The sequence below is a fragment of the Lampetra planeri genome, chromosome 42, assembly GCF_965212315.1.
Source record: "Lampetra planeri chromosome 42, kcLamPlan1.2.h2, whole genome shotgun sequence".
In the NCBI taxonomy this organism is placed as follows: domain Eukaryota; kingdom Metazoa; phylum Chordata; class Hyperoartia; order Petromyzontiformes; family Petromyzontidae; genus Lampetra; species Lampetra planeri.
In genome coordinates this window covers 4,373,258-4,398,451 of record NC_136148.1, presented here as the reverse complement: position 1 = coordinate 4,398,451, position 25,194 = coordinate 4,373,258, and the positions used below count along the sequence as shown (strand labels likewise).

The following is a 25,194-nucleotide window of genomic DNA, read 5'->3' as shown; positions in this document are numbered from 1 at the left end:
TACACTACACTACTATACACTACACAATATATACTACACTACTATACACAATACACTACTATACACTACACACTAGTGCTGAACTAGTGACGAATTGGCCACGTTTTGTTCACGTGACAACCCTTACTAGTTGGCTGTGTCGGGTGGTGGTGGGTTTGAACGACACATTTATATATTTACGCGATCTCACCCAGAATCATATAAGTTGGAGGAACATCCATCACGTATAAATTATTTCAGCTCACAATCAATACATACCCATCGACCAGCACGTGCGAGTAAGAATCAATGCCTTTTTTTTGTGTGTGATGTGGCTTGGTCGACATTGTATTGTGCGATGGGGTCACGCGACCCCTGCACCCACTCGGGGTGGCTGACACTCGCACGCACCGTCTCGAGGAGTAGTTCTTAACCTCGACTGCAGCCTTGCACCCATTTTGTTCTTAATCGCAAATCAAAAACATTACGTTTATAAATACATCGGGTTTGATTAGACAAAGTAGCGGTAAAATTTAGATTTAAAGCTTTCGTGACTGCAGGGATTCATCTTCTTGGTTCTTTCGGTAAAAGTCACGTAGAAGGGAAATAATAAAAAAATAAAAGAAAAAGAAAAATAATAAAATAAAGCTCACTATTTTATTATGTTTTATTTATTATATTTTATTATTTCCCTTCTACGTGACTTTACCGAAAGAACCAAGAAGACATAATATGTTATAGAAATCCTATTTACTTACATTGTCACACGAACAACAACTAAAACATACATTCTGGACAACAAACGGCACAACAAATGAATGCACGTGGAATAATTTTCAGATTTGAGCAATTGATCAAGTTGTAAGTTCCAGATTTTTTTCCATCGATGTTCGAGTTTGGCCAAGAGGGAACTTTTGAAGATTTCTCACGTTCGAGTGATGATTTAGCAGAGGGCTATAGCCAGGGGCTTTTATCTTGACATTTATCGCGCTGCCGTCTGGATAGTCATGAACAACCTATAATTTACCATTTTTAGTTTCTGTTTGAAATTTGCCCTTTGATGCTTTATTTAATCACAGCTACAGTGAGGGAAAAAAGTATTTGATCCCCTGCTGATTTTGTACGTTTGCCCACTGACAAAGAAATTATCAGTCTATAATTTTAATGGTAGGTTTATTTGAACAGTGAGAGACAGAATAACAACAAAACAATCCAGAAAAACGCATGTCAAAAATGTTATAAATTGATTTGCATTTTAATGAGGGAAATAAGTATTTGACCCCTCTGCAAAACATGACTTAGTACTTGGTGGCAAAATCCTTGTTGGCAATCACAGAGTAGTTGGCCACCAGGTTTGCACACATCTCAGGAGGGATTTTGTCCCACTCCTCTTTGCAGATCTTCTCCAAGTCATTAAGGTTTCGAGGCTGACGTTTGGCAACTCGAACCTTCAGCTCCCTCCACAGATTTTCTATGGGATTAAGGTCTGGAGACTGGCTAGGCCACTCCAGGACCTTAATGTGCTTCTTCTTGAGCCACTCCTTTGTTGCCATGGCCGTGTGTTTTGGGGCATTGTCATGCTGGAATACCCATCCACGACCCATTTTCAATGCCCTGGCTGAGGGAAGGAGGTTCTCACCCAAGATTTGACGGTACATGGCCCCGTCCATCGTCCCTTTGATGCGGTGAAGTTGTCCTGTCCCCTTAGCAGAAAAACACCCTCAAAGCATAATGTTTCCACCTCCATGTTTGACGGTGGGGATGGTGTTCTTGAGGTCATAGGCAGCATTCCTCCTCCTCCAAACACGGCGAGTTGAGTTGATGCCAAAGAGCTCCATTTTGGTCTCATCTGACCACAACACTTTCACCCAGTTGTCCTCTGAATCATTCAGATATTCATTGGCAAACTTCAGACGGGCATGTATATGTGCTTTCTTGAGCAGGGGGACCTTGCGGGTGCTGCAGGATTTCAGTCCTTCACGGCGTAGTGTGTTACCAACTGTTTTCTTGGTGACTATGGTCCCAGTTGCCTTGAGATCATTGACAAGATCCTCCCGTGTAGTTCTGGGCTGATTCCTCACCGTTCTCATGATCATTGCAACTCCACGAGGTGAGATCTTGCATGGAGCCCCAGGCCGAGGGAGATTGACAGTTCTTTTGTGCGTCTTCCATTTGCGAATAATCGCACCAACTGTTGTCACCTTCTCACCAAGCTGCTTGGCGATGGTCTTGTAGCCCATTCCAGCCTTGTGTAGGTCTAAAATATTGTCCCTGACATCCTTGGAAAGCTCTTTGGTCTTGGCCATGGTAGAGAGTTTGGAATCTGATTGATTGATTGCTTCTGTGAACAGGTGTTTTTTATACAGGTAACAAGCTGAGATTAGGAGCACTCCCTTTAAGAGGTGCTCCTAATCTCTGCTCGTTACCTGTATAAAAACACCTGGGAGCCAGAAATCTTTCTGATTGAGTGGGGGTCAAATACTCATTTCCCTCATTAAAATGCAAATCAATTTATAACATTTTTGACATGCGTTTTTCTGGATTTTTGTTGTTGTTATTCTGTCTCTCACTGTTCAAATAAACCTACCATTAAAATTATAGACTGATCATTTCTTTGTCAGTGGGCAAACGTTCAAAATCAGCAGGGGATCAAATACTTCTTTGATCTTTGTGTGTGTGTGTGCGCGCGGCTCGTAGAACTTCCTGGGCGACCTCTGCGTGGAGCACCATCGGGATGTGACCAGCGGCAAGCTGGACGAGTACACCGACTCGATGGTACGGGCGCCAGCGTCTCTCGTGCTCCGTCTGTCCTCAACGGGCACGAGGTGCCGTGGGACACGTCAGCGGCCCAGGATTGTTTTGTTAAGTTTGTGTGTCGCGTAACGTAGGATTGAAGTTTTCGTGACTGCAGAATTTACTGTGCTCGTTGGTTTTTTTCGGTAAAGTCACGTATGTAGCAATAATATAATTTTCGATTTTAAGCTTTCGTGACTGCAGGGATTCATCTTCTTGGTTCTTTCGGTAAAGTCACGTAGAAGGGAAATAATAAAATAATAAAAATAAAACATCATAATTCTCACGAAACGTCGTGAGAATTATTTTATTATGTTGTATTTTTTATTATTTTATTATTTCCATTCTACGTGACTTTACCGAAAGAACCAAGAAGATGAAATAAAATAATGATAATTGTTTTTTTACCCTTTTATCTAGCAACAAAACTGACACCTTTTTTTTTACAAGGAGTCATGTTTGCATTGGCCACAATACCAGCAGTCGGAATGCAAACAAAAAACACAAGTCTGATAATGTATGCACTGTCCTTGAAATTGATTGGTCCACACCCGAGACAGCTTTCCTTAGAGCCTAGTCTCACGTGGTGTTGGACCAGATGACGCCAAAAGGCGCGTTTTTTGGTTTGCATTCCGACTGCAGGTATTGTGGTCAATGCAAACATGACTCCTTGTAAAAAAGGTGTCAGTTTTGTTGCCAGATAAAAGGATAAAAAAACAACTATCATATTTTGCTACTGGCAAATGAGGTTCCAATGGAATAAAATAAAATTTCACTGAATAAAATTAAAAAAAATCACGACGTTTCGAACGCAACACAATCAATCATCATCAGGTGGAAATGGGGCACAACACACAGCAAGGGAACACACAGGGGGACACCAAGCACACAGCCCACACAGACAACGGTAAACTACACGGAGGCAAACAACAACAAGAAGATGGGAGATGAGAACTCAACAAACCTTAGAAACATCACGTGATGCAAAACCAGTCGGCCAAAAACACAGTCAGACACTAACCTGGTTGACCACGTATTTCAAAAGTTTGTGTGTTTTTTTTCTTTCTCGATTTATCGCCGTTTTTTTTGCTTTTCACCACCCGTTTTTTTAAGTCTTCTTCTTATGCTTCTTATTCCTTCGGAGAATTGTTGTTTCGAAACCTTTGATCAACGTTTGCCGGCCGTCGAAAAGCGTGCATTTACAATTTCTTTGCACCCACGCTCACTCTGTTTGATTCCATCGGTTTTTAAAAGTGTACGTAATGTACTTTTAATGGGAATTGTAATGACATTTTTTACATGATACTCGTTTCACATTTGAAATCGAAATAGTTATGTTGTGATTGCTGCTGTTGTTGTGGTGGCAGTGGTGGCACAAGCACAATGAACAAAACTTAAAACTTACTAAATAACCTCGCTCGATGGGCTATGAAGCAGGGCCATTGCCCGAATCGTCGCCGATGTTTTTAAATCCTTTATATTAAGTTCACTTGCTTGCTTGCTTGCGCGCTTATGACCGTGCAAATCTTTCGGTCGTTTTTTAACCCACTTCCCGTGATCCAATCGAGCTGATAATTTGCACACAGACTCGTTGTGCGTGACAATTTATTTTCGTGACATTTTTTTTCCAAAATGTTCCACTTTTTAGGAATTTTTTTTTTTCATATTTTATTTAAAATACCAATGTGATAAAATGAAACTCTTACTAAAAAAAAACAGAAATAAATAATACAATAAAACCGATGCCACGCATATAAAGAATTTATAGTGAAAAACTTTGTTTTTACGGGTTAATTTTTTTTTCATGGCCACGCAGTGCAATTGAGGAATGTGCCCTTCCCCGGCTGTCGTGCTGTTCACCGATTTTCGTGCTGTTTCAAATCCTCTCGTGCCGTTCACCGGTCGTCGTGCAGTGATCGAGCGATCCGACTCGGCGCCCACGGTTAAACACCCTCACGAGAGCGATCGAGGCGACCCGCGTCTCTTCCCGGAGCGGTTCAAATATCCGCCGCTCGTTACGAGATTAAATTTACCAATAGAGGTTTTCCCCTTTTTTTCTGGCAACAAAACTGACACCTTTTGCAAGGAATCATGTTTACATTAACCGCAATACTTGCAGTCAAATGCAAACAAAAACACAATACTCTGATAATGTATGCATTGCCTTTGAAACTGATTGGTCCACACCAGAGACAGCTTTCTTTGGAGCCTCGTCTCATATGGCGCCTTTTGGCGTCATCTGGTTGAACACCATATGAGACGAGGCTCCAAAGAAAGCTGTCTCTGGTGTGGACCAATCAGTTTCAAAGACAATGCATACATTATCAGAGTATTGTGTTTTTGTTTGCATTTGACTGCAAGTATTGTGGTTAATGTAAACATGATTCCTTGCAAAAGGTGCCAGTTGTGTTGCCAGAAAAAAGGGGAAAAACCCTATTGGTATATTTTGGTAATCGCAAAGGAGGTCCCATGATGAGATTAAATTTCTGTCCCATTACGCCGCTTGACTTGTAGCCGGCTCGACGCAGACTTCCCCCTCCCCCCCCCTGCACCAGCTCTTGAGATTTTGTATTCGTTTGTTTCTAACACGAATGTTTAAAAAAAAAAAGAGCACTCCAAATCATTTCGCGCAAATGTTCATTTTGAGAGGTGGCCGTTTGGCTCGCGGGGTTGTGAGACACACGAACCGGCAACGCTGAGGACCTGGGTTCGAATCCGGCCCGTAGAGAAACGCCCCCCCTCCGCATCTCCCCAACCGCGGTGCAGTTGGACCGCCTGCGCACTCAGCAGCTGCGTCACGGCCTGCCGGCTGAGCCGGTGAAAGGCGCGTGTTTGTGTGACACTGTCGGTTGTGCGAAACGATTTCAGATGAAGCTGTTTGATCGGAATCAAGACGGACGCTTGGATCTCACGGACATGGCTAGGTATGGATGTTTCGATTTGAAGCTTTCGTGACTGCAGGGACTCATCTTCTTGGTTCTTTCGGTAAAGTCACGTAGAAGGGAAATAATAAAACAATTAAAATAAAACATAATAAAATAATTCTCACGACGTTTTGGCCACAACGCAAGCAGCCGTCCTCAGGTGGAGAACAGGTCTGTTGCGTTGTGGCCGAAACGTCGTGAGAATTATTTGTTTTATTTTTATTATTTTATTATTTGCATTCTACGTGACTTTACCGAAAGAACCAAGAAGATAGGTATGGATGCTTATCCACTTGCAGATAATTTATTCATTCGCTCGCTCATTCATTAAGTTATTCACTCGCTCGTTCGGCCACTCATTCCGTCGACTGAATGATTAAAACGGGGCCTTGTTTTGTTGCCATGTAGAACAATGAACTTCGTTTACCCACCCATGAATAATTCACTCACTGCCTCATCCGTCAACTCATTTATATGCATTCGCTCATCTGTTCAGTCGTTCAGTCAACGCGGGTCGACTGGGCCTCCGCTAGGTCGACTCGGACTCAAATGAGTACCCGGTGCGGTGTGCAGAGATCAGGACTGGGGAGACAAAGGCGGCCGGGCGTGGTGCTGGCCGCAACACCCATAAGGGTTGATACTTGTTTTTTACCCTTCTATCTGGCAACAAAACTGACACCTTTTTTACAAGGAGTCATGTTTGCATAGACCACAATACCTGCAGCCATAATGCAAACAAAAAACATAACTCTGATAATATATGCACTGTCCTTGAAGTTGATTGGTCCACACCCGAGACAGCTTTCCTTAGAGCCTAGTCTCACATGGGTTGGACCAGATGACGCCAAAAGGCGCACAACTCAAAGACAATGCACCATCAGAGTTTGAGAGCTCGGGGTAAGCATTGTTAACTGTTAGAATTGCTGCAGCATCTCTGTTAGTGATAGCGTCGTTTGCTAGGCTTTTTATTAAAACAATAGTGAATCTTTCGATTAAAAGCTTTCGTGACTGCAGGGATTAATCTTCTTGGTTCTTTCGGTAAAGTCACGTAGAAGGGAAATAATAAAAATAAAACAATAAAATTCTCACGACGTTTTGATTCACATTTTCTTGCTGTGGTTTTCACACCTGATGACGATTGCTTGTGTTGCAATCGAAACGTCGTGAGAATTTTATTGATTTAATTGTATTATTTTATTATTTCCCTTCTACGTGATTTATCGAAAGAACCAAGAATATAATGGTTAATCTATAAACAGCACTGCCCTCTCATCTATGCAGCGCTTGCATGTTTGAATGTCACACTTTTTCTTTAATGGGGATATTAAGCCAGTGGCAGAAAAAAAAAGTTGTTCAACTTCAAAGAGCCCGGCGTAATCTGTCTAAATATTTGCCGGTTATTGCTTAAACAAGTATTGTGCACCTTAGTCAATCCCATTGCGCAGTGTGTTATATAATAGACGTGGTCGAATGGAGTCGTTAGCTGTGCAATTTGTACGTGGCGCTGTGTGGCTCTGAGAGATTGTGCCGCTCATTACGGGACACCTGATGCGTGGCTGAGTGTGGTGGGGTGTTATTTGTGTGCGACAATGACATTGCGTCTTTTGTGTGTGTGTGTGTCTGTGTGTGTGTGTCTGTGTGTGTGTTTGTGTGTGTGTAGCGGGGAGTGGTGGTGGAGCGGTTAGCGCTCTGCGCTACGAACCTGGCGACCCGAGTTCGATTCCCGCTTACGATCAACACCAGTGACGATTATCTGAACCGGTCCTGGGCCTCCCCTAGGTCGACTCAGCATCAAATGAGTACCCGGTGTGGTGTGTAAACATCGCCACTGGGGAGACAAAGGCGGTCGGGCGTGGTGCTGGCCACCCACCCCTCGTGTACCGTTCCGGCCTTCATAGGTGCTCGCGAACAGCCCTTGCCCCTACAGTTTGTTAAGGCTATATGGGGGATCTTTATCTTCGTAAGCGTGCGCATTTATTGGCATTAATAGGTGCTCGCTAACAACCTTCCCCCAACACTCTTAGCAGGTTAAAAAAAGAGATTTTAAAAATATATTGTAATTATTATTCTGATGTTGTTATTGTTTTGTTGCAGAATTCTCTCACTGCAAGATAATTTTTTGCTGCAATTCAGAATGGAAGCCATGGAGGTGATGTGCCTTATTGTTGTCATCATCATCATCATCACCACATTGTCACGCGTGCCCCTCTCACCGGTAGACTGACTCAGGTGCACTCAGGTGGTGTCAGGTGGTGTCAGATGGTGTCAGGGCCCTTCCTCCACGCTGCTGATGAAGCGGCTGTCATCGGTTGGCTCGGCAAGATGAGCGGACTATGATACTACAAACAATACTCATCTTCATCATGGGACCTCCTTTGCCAGTACCAAAATATGATAATAGGTTTTTTCCCCTTTTTTCTGGCAACAAAAAACGGTGTTTAAATGTTAAAACACTAAACTGAAACCTTTTACAGGGAATCATGTCTGCATTACCCACAATGCTTGTGGCCAGAATGCAAACAAAAACATACTCTGATAATATCTTGGCATTGTCCTTGAAACTGATTGGTCTCCAGGTGTACGCCTTTTGGCGTCCTCTGGTCTTACACCGTTTGAGACGAGGCTCAAAAGAAAGCTGTCTCTGGTGTGGACCAATCAGTTTCAAAGACAATGCATATATTATCAGAGTATATTTTTTGTTTGCATTCTGACCACAAGCATTGTGGTTAATGCACACGTAATTCCTTGTAAAAAGTTTCAGTTTGGTGTTTCATCTTAACACCGGTTTTTGTTGCCAGAAAAAGGGGAATAACCTATTATCAATCCTCAATCTTGGGAAGAAGTCGCCCGTCTTCAAATCGTGTTCTCGTGTGCACCGACTCAATGTATGTACATTGTATGTATGTACATTGTATGTACCTGGGGGCGCACACAACCCCACCCCTCGTTGGGGACGAGGCATAAAAGGGCAGCTCCCTGGACGATCGAGGCCAGTTGTAGCTCAAGACCCAAGACCCGAGACCAGCCATCTGAGGACCCTGGGACGATGTGAGGGCCAGTGGTGGGACTCTGGAACTCCCGGCTCTACGTCCTTGTGAGGGCGAGTTCCAGAGCGTATGCACATTGTATGTATGCACAATGTATGTATGTACATTGTATGTATGCACATTGTATGTATGCACATTGCATGTATGCACATTGCATGTATGCACATTGCATGTATGCACATTGTATGTATGCACATTGTATGTATGCACATTGTATGTATGTACATTGAACTTCTGTCGTAACGTGCGTAGCCAACCGTGCTCATCGTATGTGTCCGGATGTCAAGGACAGCAATGACTGCACACACACACACAAACCATCATTAATTTAAATTCATATTTTCGCTAAATTCAGCTTTTTACGCCTCTGAGAATTAAACGTTTTGATTTGATTGGCATGCCATGCAAGCTCTGTGTGGGGCATATAAATAGTATAAATAATATAAATAGTATAAATAGTCCGCGCGAAAAAGGCCTATTAAAAAGTGTGGAATTGACTTTATTATTTTTACGACGTTTAATGGGCACAGAAACAATAACCACGAGTGAACCGTGAAATATTCCGTGGCCAAACATCGAGAGCAGACGAGTTGTTCACGAAAGTTGCCATCCTCGGTGTTGAATTTCATTTGATTAGAAGAAAACAAATCAACAAGATGACATTGGCGTGTGCGAGCGCACTTGCCCAAACACGTTTAGACTCGGACAGGCTCTTTCAGACTCGTCACGCAGCTAACCATCTACACAGCGAACTACGTACGAACATCGTTCATAGCGCCACGGTGGCTAGGAGATGTTTACTACCTCGCCTGGTATACAGGAGGTCGTGGGTTCGATCCCGACACTGACGCCTGCTTTATATTTCGAGTTTGCGTGTCTCTCTCTCATCATCATCACGGTGGCTAGGAGATGTTTACTACCTCGCCTGGTATACAGGAGGTCGTGGGTTCGATCCCGACCCTGACGCCTGCTGTATATTTGGAGTTTGCGTGTCTCTCTCTCTCATCATCATCACGGTGGCTAGGAGATGTTAACTACCTCGCCTGGTCTACAGGAGGTCGTGGGTTCGATCCCGACCCTGACACCTGCTGTGTATTTGGAGTTGGCGTGTCTTGTCTCTCTCTCTCTCTCCTCGTGGTCGCGTGGATTTTTCTCCGGGTCCTCTGGTTTTTGCCTCACACATTTAGATTCAACATCACCACGCGTTTAGAGTATTTGTCAGGTATACATTTCCATGTGATAGGCCACTTCGTTGAGCTATCATTCGTGGTCAGGTCGTTTTTGAAACACATTCCTGCGGAGGGAGCTGGTAGGAACGTTGGGTTGCTCGGTCATTCGCCGGGCACAAGCCGGCGTGAGTAGGTTAAACGTTTCAGGGCACCACGGGCTGACCAGCCCCTCCCCACCCAGCCCCACCCCACCCAGCCCCACCCCACCCAGCCCACCCAGCCCCTCCCCACCCTCCCCACCCAGCCCCACCCCTCCCATTTTTGATGCACGACGGACGGACACAATAATCCCCTGTGGGCTGGTGTAAAAGAGCTACATAGCTCAGTGGGCCTTACCTGGTAAAATTAAAAATTGTAAAATAGTTATGTATCGACCATTAAATAAAAATCCACGTGTCAGCCCGTATCCACTCGTGGGTAGAGTGGTGGCGCAGTGGTTAGCTCACCGCGCTCCTGACTTGGCGCTCCGAGTTCGATACCCGGCGTCGGGTATCATCGGTGGCGAGTGATATTTGAGGCTCCCCACTCACCCCTCCCGCACCTGCTCCCTCCTCCCCTTCCCTTCTTTCACCAGCGTGCACTTGCAATGACCAGCGTGGAGAAGTATGGCCAAATCCACCCCTCCCCCACCCCCTCCATGACCAGGCACGGTGTGGGGAGGCCGTCATCTGGCAGTTGATTTACAAATTGCCCTTCAATGTTTGTTTCTTACTTAATTACAAGCCGACTCTTCGCCGCACGTGCTGCGTGCTTCTTTTAAGAGCGTTCGCTTGACCTGGCGAATCTCCCCGGCACGCGGAGCGAAACGTCGGACATCGTGGGCGAGCAGCCACCCGGGGATAAATCTCACGGCAGAAGATAACTCGCAGAAGATGATAACTCTCACGGCAGAAGATGGTAACTCTCACGGCAGAAGAAGATAACTCTCACGGCAGAAGATTTCCGTACCCGCGTCTAACGTCAGTCAAGCTGGCTTGGAAATTAAAAAAATTGTAAAAAATTTCTGACAACCCAATTATGTTACGTTTCACTCCGCATATAAAAAGGACATGCTGTAATGGATTAAAATTACGGACTGATTAAAGGTCTTATGCGGTGGGGGGGGGGGGGGTGATTGATGATTGAGAGAGGAATGTGCGTTGTTTTCGTCGTCCTAAGCCTCACACTCTGCCGTCTCTCTCCATCGCTGCCAGGATTCGGGAATGGATCAGCGGAGAGCTGATTTTGAGAAGATCTTCGCCCATTACGACGTGGTGAGTGTTCACTTTCGAATACATCCCGCGTCTGTTTTTTTACCGCGTTAAGCAGCAATCGTCATTTTCTTAGGTTTTTTCGGTAAAGTCACGTAGAATGGAAATAATAAAATAATAAAAATAAAACATAAAATAATTCTCACGACGTTTCGGCCACAACGCAAGCAGACGGCTGCTTGCGTTGCAGACGGCTGCTTGAGTTGTGACCGAAACGTCGTGAGAATTATTTTATGATGTTTTATTTTTATTATTTTATTATTTCCCTTCTACGTGACTTAACCGAAAGAACCACGAAGATGAATCCCTGCAGTCACGAAAGCTTTAAATCGAAATTGAATTATTTTATTATGTTTTATTTTTATTATTTTATTATTTCCCTTCTACGTGACTTTACCGAAAGAACCAAGAAGATGAATCCCTGCAGTCACGAAAGCTTTAAATCGAAATTGAATTATTTTATTATGTTTTATTTTTATTATTTTATTATTTCCCTTCTACGTGACTTTACCGAAAGAACCAAGAAGATGAATCCTTGCAGTCACGAAAGCTTTAAATAGCAATCGTCATCATTACCGCCACTTGATGAAGGCCCCTCCCCCCCCGCGTGCCGTGTCAGTCATAGGGGCGGTGGGGGGGGGTGTTTTGACCATACTTCACCACTCTGCTTAATGTGATTTGATTAAAAGGGAAGGCTTCAGGCTTGCCGCGCGGCGCGCTAAACCGGTGTACGCACACCGCCGCCACTCTGCTTACTCTACCCGTATCCACAGTGACCCCGCTTACGTCACGGTGTATCCCTTAAGTGCCCTAGGAGACGTGACGTCATCGCACTGAACGGCACACCTGACGTCACGTCCCCATTTTACTCCTCTACACATGTATTGCGTCGTCATCGTGAGCCGTGGTCAATCCACTGCTGGCTGGATGAGGGCCTCCCAAAAGCCACCTCCGGCAAATCCCTGCGATGTAAAAAAATAATAATCCCCTTCATCTTCTTGGTTCTTTCGGTAAAGTCACGTAGAAGGGAAATAATAAAATAATAAAATAATTCTCACGACGTTTCGGCCACAACGAAAGCAGCCGTCCTCAGGTGAAGAACATGTCTGTCGGAAAGACAGTGTCAGACAGTGTCAGAACAGGTCTGTCGGAAAGACAGTGTCAGACAGTGTCAGACACTGTCTTTCCGACAGACCTGTTCTTCACCTGAGGACGGCTGCATGCGTTGTGGCCGAAACGTCGTAAGAATTATTTTATGATGTTTTATTTTTATTATTTTATTATTTCCCTTCTACGTGACTTTACCGAAAGAACCAAGAAGATGAATCCCTGCAGTCACGAAAGCTTTAAATCGAAAAAATAATCCCGTACCGATAGTTTACGCGGAGGAAATAACGCGTCTCGAGAGAAAACAAAAACACGTTTTGATTGGCGGGACAACGGCTGGTGCAACGCTTCGCTCGAGAATCGAAGGAGAAAAACCACTTCGTGTCAAAACCGAACCCACTCGCCAAGTCTGACAGCTGCGAAGAGACAACTTGAAGCGCCCGCTCAGATTAATTGACCGCAGCGCGTGGCGCTGAGGATTGTATTTTTTAATTATTTTTAAAAATATATCTATTTTTTAATCTCCTTATCTCCCCCCGATTTTCAATTCGTTTTAAATGGGGATTTTCGCGTTGACGGACTGCCCGCGATGGGCAGAAAGTCGTTCTTGTCTGTCTTATTGTTTCTCCGGTAGCTTCCTCCGCGTGAGGGCTCCGCGATTAAATAAATTGCCTCTTACACTTTTACCCCGTCTCTGGGCAGCGCGGGCAACATGTGGAATTCGTTTGTCGATCTCGATGATTTAAAAGTGGCATAGCTCCCCATGGCTTCCGAATATCGGAAGGAAGAGCGTTCCAGACGGCCGCCGAAAGCGCATCTGAAAGCGCTGGCGACGATGCTGCGACCACTGCGGTTGTTCGACGGCTGAGCCGAAAGCCGCCGATGCCGCTGCTGCTGCTGCTGCGAGAATGACCCGAAGTTTTGCGTGATGGTGCGTTATGCTCCTTGGCGAGGTGGCATTGTGTGGTTCATTCGTGGGGGTTATTTGTGGGGTTATTTGTGTGGTTAATTTGTGTGGTTAATTTGTGTGGTTAATTCGTGTGGTTAATTTGTGTGGTTAATTTGTGTGGTTAATTCGTGGGGGTTATTTGTGGAGGTTATTTGTGTGGTTAATTTGTGTGGTTAATTTGTGTGGTTAATTCGTGTGGTTAATTTGTGTGGTTAATTTGTGTGGTTAATTCGTGGGGGTTATTTGTGTGGTTAATTTGTGTGGTTAATTCGTGTGGTTAATTCGTGGGGGTTATTTGTGGGGGTTATTTGTGTGGTTCATTCGTGTGGTTAATTTGTGGGGGTTATTTGTGTGGTTTATGTGTGTGGTTCATTCGTGGGGTTTATTTGTGTGGTTAATTTGTGTGGTTAATTTGTGGGGGTTATTTGTGTGGTTTATGTGTGTGGTTCATTCGTGGGGTTTATTTGTGTGGTTAATTTGTATGGTTAATTTGTGGGGGTTATTTGTGTGGTTTATGTGTGTGGTTCATTCGTGGGGTTTATTTGTGGGGGTTAATTCGTGTGGTTTATTTATGTCGTTTATTTGTAGTTCATCTGTGTGGTTTATTTGTGTGGTTAATTTGTGTGGTTAATTTGTGTGGTTTATTTATGTCGTTTATTTATGTCGTTTATTTGTAGTTCATCTGTGTGGTTTATTTGTGTGGTTAATTTGTAGTTCATCTGTGTGGTTAATTTGTGGTGGTTAATTTGTGTGGTTCGTTCGTGTGGTTCATTCGCGGCGACCACCGCGTGTGTACGATGGGTGCGCAAAGAAGGGACTGCCGATCGACGGTCGTTGGGTAACAGGCTGGGGGGGGGGGCAGAAGGGGAAGGATCCGAGGCCCAAACACGAGAGTTGGGGATGATTGCAGCGTCGCTGTCGAGTGTGCAGGCTGTGCAACTGCACTGGGAGCGAGGCTCACGCAGGCCGGGGGGTGGGGCAGGCGCTGGGCTACGAGGAGGGGGGGGGGATTGGGAAGTGCCCCCTCCCTCCCCCCACGGCTTCTTCCCATTTCGTTTGCTTCCTTGAACCGGGGTCTATGCCACCCACGCTACGCCCCGGCGTCGCTCGTCCACCCTCCTCCTCCTGCTGCTGCTGCTACTCCCAGAGGGCGGCTGTCTCCAAGCTGCCAATTGGCATATTTTCATTAGCCCCCTTCACAAAGACAAAGATCCACACCTCCCCCCTTCCCGTATAGCCTCGACAGACTTTCGGAGGCAAGTGCTGTTAGCGAGCACCTAATGAAGGCCGCCACGGTACACGGAGGGGTGGGTGGTCCAGCACCACGCCCGACCGCCTTTGTCTCCCCACAACGTTTACACGCCGCAAACCAATAATTGTTTTAAGGCCGAGCAGAGCTAGGGGAGACCCAAGGCCGGCAGAGACAATCGTCGCCGGCGTTGGCCGCGAGCGGCGAGTCGAGCTCGGGATGGAACCGGGTTCGCAGCGCTAACCGCTGCACCACCGCTCCGCGCACGCCGCGAGCCCCGTTTGACTCGTAGGCGAGACGGCTCTTGACGCTGCTCGTGCTGGATGACCCCCCGAGTCTCTCCAAAGTTGGGGGACTCGGGTCCCGAGCCATCCTCAAGGCAGAGCCACGCAACACGGGAGTTTGTTGTTTGATGTCAGTGTGAACCTTGTTTGCGTCGACTAAAGCACGCGTTTTCACGTCCGGGACAAAGATATGAACAAAGTAGCTACTTCTTCTTGGTTCTTCCGGTAAAGTCACGTAGAAGGGAAATAATAAAATAATAAAAATAAAACATAATAAAATAATCTTCTTGGTTCTTTCGGTAAAGTCACGTAGAAGGGAAATAATAAAATAATAAAAATAAAACATAGTAAAATAATTCTCACGACGTTTCGGCCACAACGCAAGCAGCCGTCCTCAGGTGAAGAACAGGTCTGTTGGAAAGACAGCGTCTGGCGCGTAGAAGGGAAATAATAAAATTATACAAATTAAACAATACAATTCTCACGACGATTCGATTGCAACACAAGCAATCATCATCATCAGGTGTGAAAACCACAGCAAGCAAATTGGAATCGAAACGTCGTGAGAATTTTATTGTTTTATTTTTATTATTTTATTATTTCCCTTCTACGTGACTTTACCGAAAGAACCAAGAAGATGAATCCCTGCAGTCACGAAAGCTTTAAATCGAAAAGTAGATACTATACTTCTAGATCTAAATGTGGCAGTCAGTCCCTGACTGACACGTTGAGTTAAGCTCCTCCCCCTCCCCTTAACCAGTATTTAAGATCTTGTCTCTTGGATTTCTCTTCACTTGATACAGTAAATGTAGTTGTGACGGTCCCACATGAAGACGGAGACTTGTGTTGCCTCCAAAACGTCGTGATTTAATTGAGTTATTTTCATTCATTATTTTTTTTACCTACGTGACTTTACCGACAAAAACCTAAGAGTAGAGCTACTATACTCTTTGCTTCTTTCGGTGACGTCACGTCGGTATAAAATAAAATGATAAAATAAAACGGCGATTTATTTAATTTTCTACCTACGTGACTTTACCGATAGAACCAAAGAGTATGGATTCCTGCAGTCACGAAAGCTTCACATCTAAAGTAGCTAATGCATAATCCATAATAGACGTTATTTTTCGGGTGTCGTTAAACCCGCCACCACCCGACACAGCCAATTAGTGAGGTTTGTCACGTTTAACAGAACGTGCCAATTCGTCACTAGCGCAGCACGCCGCCGTGTTTACACGCCTCGCCAGGAACTCATTTGAGAGCGAGTTGACCGAGGAAGAGGCCCAGGACCGTTTGAGATAATCGTCACGGTTTGTTGGTGGCCGTGAGCGGGAATCGAACTCGGGTTCGCCGGGTTCGTAGCGGAGCGTAGCGCTAACCACTACACCACCGCTCCCTCACACGGCCGGACAGGATCAAGGCCACGCGCGCGCACACACGGTGAGACGGCGCAACTCCAAAAGCGACTCCCTTTGTGTTCAGGCATCAAACGTGCGGCATGCGTGTGCGTGTGTTCGTGTGCTGGTTACTTGTGGGGAGTGGTGGCGCGCTAACCGTTTCGGCCTTCATAGGTGCTGGCTAACAGCACTTGCCCCAACAGCCTGCGAAGGCTACACGGGGGATCTTTGTCTTTGTGTGATTGTTACTTGTGGGGAGCGGTGGCGCAGCGGTTAGCGCGCTGCACTGCGAACCCGGCCATGCGAGTTCGATTCCCGCTCACGGCCAACACCGGTGACGATCATCTGAACCGGTCCTTGGGCCTCCCCCTAGGTCGACTCGGCCTCAAATGAGTACCCGGTGTAGTTGGTAAACATCGCCACGGGGGAGACAAAGGCGGTCGGGCGTTGTGCTCGACACCCACCCCCTCGTGTACCGTTCCGGCCTTCATAGGTGCTCGCTAACAGCACTTGCCCCAACAGCCTGTTAAGGCTATACGGGGGATCTTTATCTTTGTTACTCCGCAAGAGCTCTTCAAACAAACCTGCACCCCCCCTGCCCCCCACCCCGCCAACGCCTCGGCAACAGCCGCCAATGGCACAGAATTTTCCACCGGAATTCAAAGGAGGCTCGGATATTTACAATAACAAAAAACAAGCATTAACAGCTTTCAAACTAAACTAAATACAAATTATCTACTGGCACTGAAAAGGTTTGCAACATTTTTAATTGGGTGGTTTAGATCCTGCGCTCCTTTGCGTTTTACATTCAGACGGTATTGTGTTATTTTTGTCAGATAGTAATACATTTATTTTTTAGAATATTTTATATTTCTAAATCGACTGCTTCGTAGACCCACCACGGGCATCTGGGCTGTGGGGCCACGTGACCGTCCACCGATAGCCTCGCTGCTGATGAGACATCAGGAGGTTGAAGTCGATCCCGCGTTTTGTTTTGCCGAGACACATCTGGGCCTGGGTAAATATTCACTTCTGTGAAGCCAATAATTTCGCGACGCTGCTGCTGCTGCTCCGTTACCAGTGGTGTGTGCAAAGCAGCAAGCAACGAGAAATATTCAAAACGTACCATCAATAACAACGCTGTGTGGCATTAAAATAAAATGAATTTTTTAGAGAGGCTTACGTTTTAGGAATTTGACTTTCTGATGTGCTTTGGAGAAAAGCCATCGGCAGAAGCGCGTGGTCCCTCTTGCAAGTCGACTTTAGACCTTAGCGGCTTTCCGAATAAATGTAAATTATAATTAGAGCACATTTTTTGGTTTATCAATGCCACAGTGTTATTGACGAATGCATTGAGGACACGCACATCCACGGCAGGGATACAAAGGCGGGCACGAATGGAACCTGGCCGCACCACGACAACCCGCGTGTGCGCCGTGCACCGCCCACGTTGGTGCCTCCGTTAGCGAGGCCCCATTGCCCCAACAGTCCGTTATGGGACAGAACCGTGGCGTGTGTTTTTTGTCCTTCGTGTGTGTGGGCGGGCGTGTGGGGGGGGGGGGGGTGTGGGGGGGTGTTGGGGTGGTGTGTGGGGGTGGTGTGTGGGGGGGTGTGTGGGGGGTGTGTGTGGGATGTGTGTGTGGGGGGTGTGTGTGGGGTGTGTGTGGGGGTGTGTGGGGGTGTGTGAGGGTGTGTGTGGGATGTGTGTGTGGTGTGTGTGGGGGTGTGTGGAGGTGTGTGAGGGTGTGTGTGGGATGTGTGTGTGGGGGTGTGTGTGAGGAGTGTGTGTGGGGGGTGTGTGTGGGGGGTGTGTGTGTGGGGTGTGTGGGGGTGTGTGTGGGGGGTGTGTGTGGGGCGGGTGTGTGGTGGAGACAGAACAGAATGGTGGGGAGCGGTAGTGTAGCGGTTAGCGCTACGCTGCGCTATGAACCCGGCGAACCCGAATTCGATTCTCGCTCGCGGCCAACACCGGTGACGATTATCTGAACCGGTCCTGGGCTTCCCCCTAGGTCGACTTGGCCTCAAATGAGTACCTGGTACTATGTGTAAACATCGCCACTGGGGAGACAAACGCGGCCGGACGCGGTGTTGGCCACCCACCCCCTCATGTGCCGTTCTGGCCTTAATAGGTGCTCGCTAACCGCACTTGCCCCTACAGTCTGTTGAGGCTACACGGGGGACATTTGTCTTTGGGTGAGACGGAACGAGCAGTGTCTCCCGCACCCACCTCTCTCTCTCTCCTTCTCGCCCTTCGCTGCGCCCTTTCAACTGAGACGGCACCGATTGCGCGCAGTATTTGATGTTCAGACAACCCAGGCCGCTGGGTTGTCTGAAAGTCACGTAGGTAAAAAATTTTAATTAATAAAAGTAAAATAAAAATACGTGACTTTACCGAAAAAACCTAAGAATATTCTCCAATAAACTCTAGAACAGCCCCCTGGTGTCTTCCTGCGCTCTGATAGCCCTGTAGAAGGAAACACGAGAGGGGTGGGGGAGGAGGGAAAGAGAGGGGGGGGGGGGGTGCCTAAATGCACTCATGAATGCTCTGAAAAATCAATGTCCACTGGAGGAGAGGATAGTGAAGGGGTTGCCACGGATAGGTGGTGACCTTCCTCCCTGCTCCCCTCTCTTGCACTTCGATGCGGTCTCGCGGTTTTCAACCGAACTCCGTTCAGCCGGCAAGTTGCCGAGAACAGCGGCTCTTCCACCGCACCTCCGGCCATCACGGCCGGATACGTACGGTGCGAGAGAAGTTCCACACGTGCCCACGTGCAAGAACCGAACGAACCACATCGCCTTCAATTTAACACGTAGGCTTTCGCGACCAATATTATTCATAATATAGGTTTTTTTTTTTTTAAAGAAGTCAATTAATTTGGCCTTTGAAAACGTGACACATTTTTTTTACTGTTTGGCCGTGTCGGGTGGTGGAGGGTTACGACACATTTATAAATAACGCATCACCTTCAATTTAACACGTAGGCTTTCGCGACCAATAGTATTCATAATATAGGTTTTTTTTAAAGAAGTCAATTAATTTGTCCTTTGAAAACGTGACACATTTTTTTACTGTTTGGCCGTGTCAGGTGGTGGAGGGTTACGACACATTTATAAATAACGCATCACCTTCGCCTGCAGCACGCGGCTTTGTGATTGCGTGCGAGGCAAACTCCCCCCCTCCCCTCCTTATTCTCTATCTAATTTCACTCGAGTTGATATATTTATTGCGGCTTTACATGACAATTTAACGGGGCTGTTGCCCGCCCAGTGGTCGTGTTAAAGACTCTACGCAGGGAGAGAAGGAGGGGTGGTGGCGAGGGATCTTTGTCGTGGTGGGGTCCAGCCGGGCCTCTTGCTGGCGACATCCCAAATTCTCCCAGTCCAGTTGGCGAGACATCGCGCCCTTAATAGGCGCTCGCTAACAGCAATTGGTGCTCAAGTTTCGCTGGCTCAGAACAATGGGGGGCGGTGGGGGGGGGGGCATTAGTGACGTTGTTGTTATTATTGTTGTTAGTTTAACACGTAGGCTTTCGCGACCAATATCATCCATAATAGAGGTTTTTTGGGTGAGATCGTGTAAATATATAAATGTGTCGTTAAACCCGCCACCACCCGACACAGCCAACTAGTAAGGGTTGTCACGTAAACAGAACGTGGCCAATTCGTCACTAGTACAGCACTAGTGTGTAGTGTATAGTAGTGTAGTGTATAGTGTAGTGTATTGTGTATAGTAGTGTAGTGTATAGTGCAGTGTATAGTGTAGTATAGTACAGCACTAGTGTATAGTGTAGTGTATAGTGTAGCATACTAGTACAGCACACCCGTTGTGTGTTGGAGAGCCAAGCCACAATATTTACAATCTGAGTACGAGTGGACTTCTCCACAAATCTGACTGGCGCCTGATGAAGCTGGTTGTAATTACTGGCGAAACGTCGCACGCAGATCGTAAATGTTGTGCCTGGCTCTCCAATGTGTTGGAGAGCGACGTTTCGCCAGTAGTTACAACCAGCTTCATCAGGCGCCAGTCAGATTTGTGGAGAAGTCCACTCGTACTCAGATTGTAAATATTGTGGCTTGGCTCTCCAACACACAACGGGTGTACTGTACTAGTATGCTACACTATACACTACACTATACACTAGTGCTGTACTATACTACACTATACACTGCACTATACACTACACTACTATACACAATACACTACACTATACACTACACTACTATACACTACACACTAGGCACTAATTGGCTGTGTCGGGTGGTGGCGGGTTTAACGACACATATATATATTTACGCGATCTAACCCCAAAAAAACCTGGATCATGGATTGTTGTTGTTGTTGTTCTCAGAGCAAGACTGGAGAGCTGGAGGGCCCGGAAGTCGATGGATTTGTGAAAGACATGATCGGTCTTGTCAAGGTATGGAACCACCCTGTATAAAAAAAGAGACAAAGATGACCTCGTATATAGCCTTGGCAGACTGTCGGTGCAAGTTCTGTAGCACCTGCGAAGGCCGTCAGGGTACAGGATGGGGTGGGTGGCCAGCACCACGCCGTGTTCCCGGCGCAAAGGGAGATAAAGGGAGTAGTGACGATGATGAGAGGAGGGCAGAGAGGGCGAGGGGACAATTGAGAGAGAGAGAAAGAACGTGTGTGTACTGTTTGTTGAACTTCTAACGCACCGTACGTATCCAAGCGTGCCAATCGCAACGCGCACTTCTAAAGAAATCGATTGTTCAACCGAGACGATTTAAAAGTGCACGTCGCTCGGTGTCTTCAGGGAGGAAGCAGCGTCCCTTTCCACAGGGGGGAGGCATTCAGAGTTGAGGGGGGGAGCGGTGGCCACACACAAGTCGAGCGAGAGAAGTTCGACATACGTGCGTACCCCGGGCGCTTTTGTCTCTGCTCGAGTCAGATCGATGGACGTACATACTTGTGTCTCCCCTTGCCGTGCCGCCGTTGCCGTCCCCGTCGCAGCCCAACATGAGCGGCACCGACCTGGACCAGTTCCGCGAGGTCCTCATGGAGCACTGTGACCTGAACCGCGACGGAAAGATCCAGAAGACCGAGCTCGCCCTCTGCCTCGGCCTACGCTTCAGGCCCCTGGACTAAGACGCGAGCCCCCCACCCTCCACCCCCCCACCACCCCCCCCCCCCCCCCGCACCACCACCAAACCCACGGCTCCGTGCCAGGCGAAACGAAAATCCCGGCGTTTCAAAGTCATTCTGCTCTCGGAAACGTCGAGCGTAATCCGTCAGCTTATCTTCACTTATTTTTTTTTGTTGCTGTCATTGCGCTCTGCGCGAGGGACCGATCTGCCGGTCGAGGCGGCGGAGCCGTGACCGCGCTTGCGAGCTCCTTGGGAGAGAGTATATGAGAGAGTATATTCCTAGCGGAAACCCGTGTTCCCGTCGCAAGCCTGTGTTCCCGGCACAAAACCGTGTTCCCGTCGCAAACCCGTGTTCCCGTGATAACCCCGTGTTCCCGGCGCAAAACCGTGTTCCTGTGACAAACCCGTGTTCCTGGCACACGCCGTGTTCCTGGCACTAGCCGTGTTCCACAGGTGTTGCTGTTGTCTCGAGCATTCCCGCGTTTTTGGCCGTGTGTTTTCACAGTCGATCGCTTTGATGCACATCGAGCCGTGGTGGCTTGGATGTGTGCGACAGGTCTCGTCGTCATCACCGTCAGCCTATAACCCCCCCCTCCCCCCCACTGCTGACTAAAGGCCTCCTCCCTCCCCCAATCTGTCTATCCAAACTCTGCCCAAGACTCCCGTAAAATCACGTGACTCCTGTGTGGCCACGCCCCCTGTGAGAACAGACTCCGCTCCGTGCATCGGCGTGCCGCCACGGGGTCCAACGGTTGCAAGTCTCCTCCTTCCGTCCCTTCCCTTCCCTGAGTTCAGTGACTCTTCACTCATTTTCAGACGAGGGCACGAGGGGGTGGGGGCCGCCAAATCATTGGAAACCATTGGAGGTTTTACAGCAGCGATGATGATGATGGTGGTGGTGGTGGGGTGTTGTCACTCGTTGTGTGTTGTCGGGGGGGGGGGGGGGTGCACGTCAGGGCCCCCCACTAAAGGCCACCAGGGACATTGAAGAACACTCGCCTTGGTTGTTCTCGTGCGGTGGTAGCTTCCGGACGTGTTTGGATTTCGTCTCTGCTGCCATCTGTTCCGCTGGTTCTTCCCAACACCCCCCCTCCCCCCCTCGCTTCATTTGCCTTTTCTCACCGTCTACACTCTGTGGTTAATGAGCGAAATTATTTTGGCGACGCAGCGGCAGCTGCTGCTGCTGCTGCGAGCAGCAGGGGCACAAGCACAATTAACAACAACTCCTCGACACAAAACTTTGGTTATTGAAGGGGTTTGTCTCTTACTCAAGAACCACCATTCGTGTAACTATTCATACGCCAATTTAAAAGTTGATCGTCAGATACGACATTTTATTTCATCCAAATCAGGCCCAATGCTGTAAACAAGTGCGGTTTCCAATTCTTTATTATCCACTCTGTCTCTATTGTCAGCTTGCCTAAATGCCACGAATAAGGGCCAATTGCCCGAAACGTCGTATCATATTTCGATTTAAAGCTTTCGTGACTGCAGGGATTCATCTTCTTGGTTCTTTCGGTAAAGTCACGTAGAAGGGAAATAATACAATAATAAAAATAAAACATAATACAATACAATTCTCACGACGCTTCGGCCACAACGCAAGCAGCCGTCCTCAGGTGAAGAACAGGTCTGTCGGAAAGAACAGCGTCTGAAAAAACGTCGTGAGAATTGTATTTTATTATGTTTTATTTATTATTTATTTTATTATTTCCCTTCTACGTGACTTTACCGAAATAGCCAAGAAGACGTCGTATCATACATATGTTGTTTTTATTTTAAGGCCACCGTGTTGTCAACGAATGCGCGCCTTTTGCGTGCGTACAACTGCCAATACAACAGCGGCAGCAGCAGCAACAGCAGCATCACCATTACGGTTAGTTTAATGTTGTTGTTGTTGTTGCTGTTGTTATCGGAGTCTGTTGGGCGTGATGAAGGGGAGTGAGCCCGAAGTGACAACAGAGTCGCCCTGCCAACCCGACTCTTTGCTCGCCTGAAACCACCTCTGGGAAAACGCTCCCACCAGCTCACTTTAATCCGAAACTTCAAACGTCGCCAAACCGCTTTAGCCGTGGAGTCGCCGACTCGACACGCGGTCCCCCCCCCCGCTCCTTCTCACGCGTGAGCGGAGCCGACGGAGCGAAACCGCTCCGAGGTTGTCGCCGTTCGGTGCGGCTAGACAACAGCAAACATTAAAAATACGAAAATAAAATAGCGTCGGAGCATTTACGCCGCACGCAACACGCTCAAGCTACATTTGCTTTTGGTTTAACACGTAGTCGCAGGCTTTCGCGACCAATATAATCCGTAATAGAGGTGTTTTTTTTGGGTTGTATCGCGTAAATATATAAATCTTCTTCTTGGTTCTTTCGGTAAAGTCACGTAGAAGGGAAATAATAAAATAATAAAAATAAAACATAATAAAATAATTCTCACGACGTTTCGGCCACAACACAAGCAGCCGTCTTCAGGTGAAGACCAGGTCTGTCGGAAAGACAGCGTCTCATTCAGAAAGACAGCATCTCATTCAGACGCTGTCTTCCCGACAGACATGTTCTTCACCTGAGGACGGCTGCTTGAGTTGTGGCCGAAACGTCGTGAGAATTATTTTATTATGTTTATTTTTATTAATTTATTATTTCCCTTCTACGTGACTTTACCGAAAGAACCAAGAAGATGAATCCCTGCAGTCACGAAAGCTTTAAATCTAAATATATAAATCTTGATTTGAAGCTTTCGTGACTGCAGGAATCCATACTCGTTGGCTCTTTCGGCAAAGTCACGTAGATAGAAATAAATAATAGATCACGACGTTTCGATCGCAACAAGAAGCGACCGTCTTCAGGTATGTTTTCTACCCACGTGACTTTACCGAAAGAACCAAAGAGTATAAATATATAAATGTGTCGTTAAACTCGCCACCACCCGACACAGCCAACTAGTAAGGGTTGTCACGTAAACAACGTGGCCAATTCGTCACTAGTACAGCACTAGTGTGTATTGTATAGTGTAGTGTATAGTGTAGTGTATAGTGTAGTATACTAGTACAGCACTAACCGGTGTGTTGGAGAGCCAAGCCACAACACTTACAATCTGAGTACGACGTTTCGCCAGAAATTACAACCGGCATCATCAGGCGACAGCCAGATTTGTGGAGAAATCCTCCTCCTGTTTCGTTCCTTAAATAGAGGCGTAGATGTGATGACGTCACTTGTGAGCCCTTCACGTGCGAAGCCCAGAGGAGGGGGGAGGGGTTAATGAATGCATATAAATGACGATGGGTAACCATTACCGCCTGGGTTATGAATTTATTTATAAATAAATTTTTGTTCTTTCTCCGCGAGCTCGCCACGGCGAGGGCGGACATGTACGTGGCGCGACAATGCCTTTGTGTTGTTTTTGGTTCCAGGCCGACCCGTCGCTTTCAATGTGTCACGTGGGGAGCCGAAGTGACGTCGTCGCCGTCGTCATTGATGACTCGCCGGTGTCACGCCGCTCACGCCTCCTGGGGGGTCAGGGGGTCGGAGGAAGGGAAGAGGTCGTGATAGGACCGCGTGGTGGCACCGGGGGGGGCTCATAGGTCAGGGCCGCTGAGACCCTGCGTTCGAACCTGGGTTTCGGCTGCTACTTGTGATATAAAGCGGGTGGTCAAGTATAGTCAGTTCATGATCTTGGCCCTGCGAGATCCATAGATTCGCATAGAGATGCGCAGCGTCACATAGAGGCCCACAGACTCGCATAGACTGGATTGTGACTAAGACGGGTTCTCTAGTATAGCGAGTCCATTATCTCAGCCTGGTGAGATCGAGACTCACACAGAGCTGCGTGGTATATCTGTACGTAGAACGTATTTCACACTGTGCAATGTCAATCGGAG

General features: G+C 47.2%; 1 protein-coding gene across 1 annotated transcript in view; it reads left to right on the top strand.

Moving 5' to 3' along the window:
- The window catches only part of LOC144732225 (secretagogin-like), a 59,712-nt gene extending 38,394 nt beyond the window's left edge, over window positions 1–21,318 (top strand). Inside the window, exons 7-12 of the mRNA XM_078613625.1 lie at window positions 2,677–2,754; window positions 5,641–5,696; window positions 7,791–7,845; window positions 11,166–11,225; window positions 20,558–20,626; window positions 21,184–21,318. Of these exons, the coding sequence (XP_078469751.1) occupies window positions 2,677–2,754; window positions 5,641–5,696; window positions 7,791–7,845; window positions 11,166–11,225; window positions 20,558–20,626; window positions 21,184–21,318 (453 nt within the window). The remainder of the gene's footprint in view (window positions 1–2,676; window positions 2,755–5,640; window positions 5,697–7,790; window positions 7,846–11,165; window positions 11,226–20,557; window positions 20,627–21,183) is intronic.
- Window positions 21,319–25,194: the final 3,876 nt, after the last annotated feature.